This window comes from Wasmannia auropunctata, unplaced genomic scaffold, assembly GCF_000956235.1.
Source record: "Wasmannia auropunctata unplaced genomic scaffold, wasmannia.A_1.0 LD335787.1, whole genome shotgun sequence".
NCBI classification, from domain to species: domain Eukaryota; kingdom Metazoa; phylum Arthropoda; class Insecta; order Hymenoptera; family Formicidae; genus Wasmannia; species Wasmannia auropunctata.
The window spans coordinates 7,685-9,271 of record NW_012027103.1 but is presented as its reverse complement, the minus strand read 5'-3'; the positions used below and the strand labels follow the sequence as shown (position 1 = coordinate 9,271).

Sequence of the window (1,587 nt, the reverse complement as noted above, 5' to 3'; positions counted from 1 at the left end):
TATAAATCCGATAAGATCTTTTAACTCCTATATTGTATAAAATAACGTATGCAGATCATAAGTTTGGAAATACCAATGCAGATAAATTATATAACTCACACTGAAGCAAAAACAAAGATAAATTGTGATTTTGGTGTTATAAAATAATTATAGAATCTGAAGAATTATTGTTAAAAAATATGTTGTTATAGATTGCAATTGAATAATCTGAAAAATGACAACTGTTAAAAATGTTTTCACAGTTTTGGCCTGCACTGTATATGTATATACATTTTATATAAAATGACATATAGTACGTTACATACTTTTATTATAAATAGGGTCAGACACAATAGGCTGTAACGGCTTGTCCAAATCTCCTTCTAAGAAAACTTGGAAACATAATCTCACCGCGTTAAGATCTATTTGATTCAGGTGCCTTCTGTGTTCGAAACCAGCTGTAACAATTCAGATTTTCTCGTAACTGTGGCTTATTTAAGAAAATAGCCGAGTAGGACACTTTGACCAGCCTGAAAAATAAAGATTTTTTGTTTGGATTGCAGGAAAAGTATTAATACGATACACTTGTAATTTGGCTTTATTAATATATATTTAAACTTGTTATGTTTACAAATTGTATTGGAAAATATTTATCTCTTGAGGAAACACAACAATCCGCGTAAAACGTGCATTTTTAAACGGTGTACATGATTCCGCGATTTTGGTTATTCTAAAACAAAAAATCGAAATAGTTTCATAAATTAAAATGTACTCTCTATCGCGTGACCGAGCTTTACTTCATTTTTTTTTTTGAAAATTGATGGAAAGACAGATTTAAATTTTTGACACATTTTTTGACGTTATGAATGTTATTGTATTTTGGAAACTGAAAATGTTATCAATAAAATCATCGGTCACGCTATAGAGAGTACATTGTAATTTATGAAACTATTTCGATTTTTTGTTTTAGAATAATTAAAATGACGGAATCATGTACACTGTTTAAAAGTGCACGTTTTACGCGGATTTGTTGTATTTCCTCGAGTGATTAATATTTTTCAATAAAATTTGAAACATAACAAGTTTAATATATGTATTAATAAAATGCCAAATTACAAGTGGGTCGTATTTATACTTTTCCTGCAATCCAAGATCAAAAAGTCTTTATTTTTCAAGCTGATCAAAGTATTCTACCCCCTTAAATTAATAAAGAAATAAATACGAAAAAAGCACGCACATACTTCTAAAAGGATCTACTCGTAACTTCTGACGCACTCTGAGAGCCTCTTCGATGTCTTTCTTTTTCACACATTGAATGCCCAGATTCGAGAAGGTAACAGCTATATTTGATGACGGAATCATTACCGTACAAACACCCTGCTTGCACACCTCTTTGCCAACGAGATTGTGTGGATGCGGTCTGTATGGAGCGTCTTTTGTTACACAGGACACAACCACCATAGCGCGACCCTGGTAGCCCACGATCTATAGGAATATCATAAGCGTGTGTAAGAAACAAGAAGAAAGACTCAAAAAGCTTCATTCCGAACGATTGTAACTCACTCGTATACTAGGGACTGTTTTATTCTCCGGTGTACTGTTGACACC

At 32.2% G+C, this 1,587-nt stretch overlaps 1 protein-coding gene across 1 annotated transcript; it reads right to left on the bottom strand.

Moving 5' to 3' along the window:
• Positions 1 to 204: 204 nt before the first annotated feature.
• Positions 205 to 1,587, bottom strand: LOC105456078 (embryonic polarity protein dorsal-like; the record flags this gene model as incomplete). Its single annotated transcript, XM_011699855.1, has 3 exons — positions 205 to 437; positions 1,221 to 1,464; positions 1,543 to 1,587. Coding segments are annotated over 3 exons (429 nt in total), but the record flags the coding sequence as incomplete, so codon positions are not given.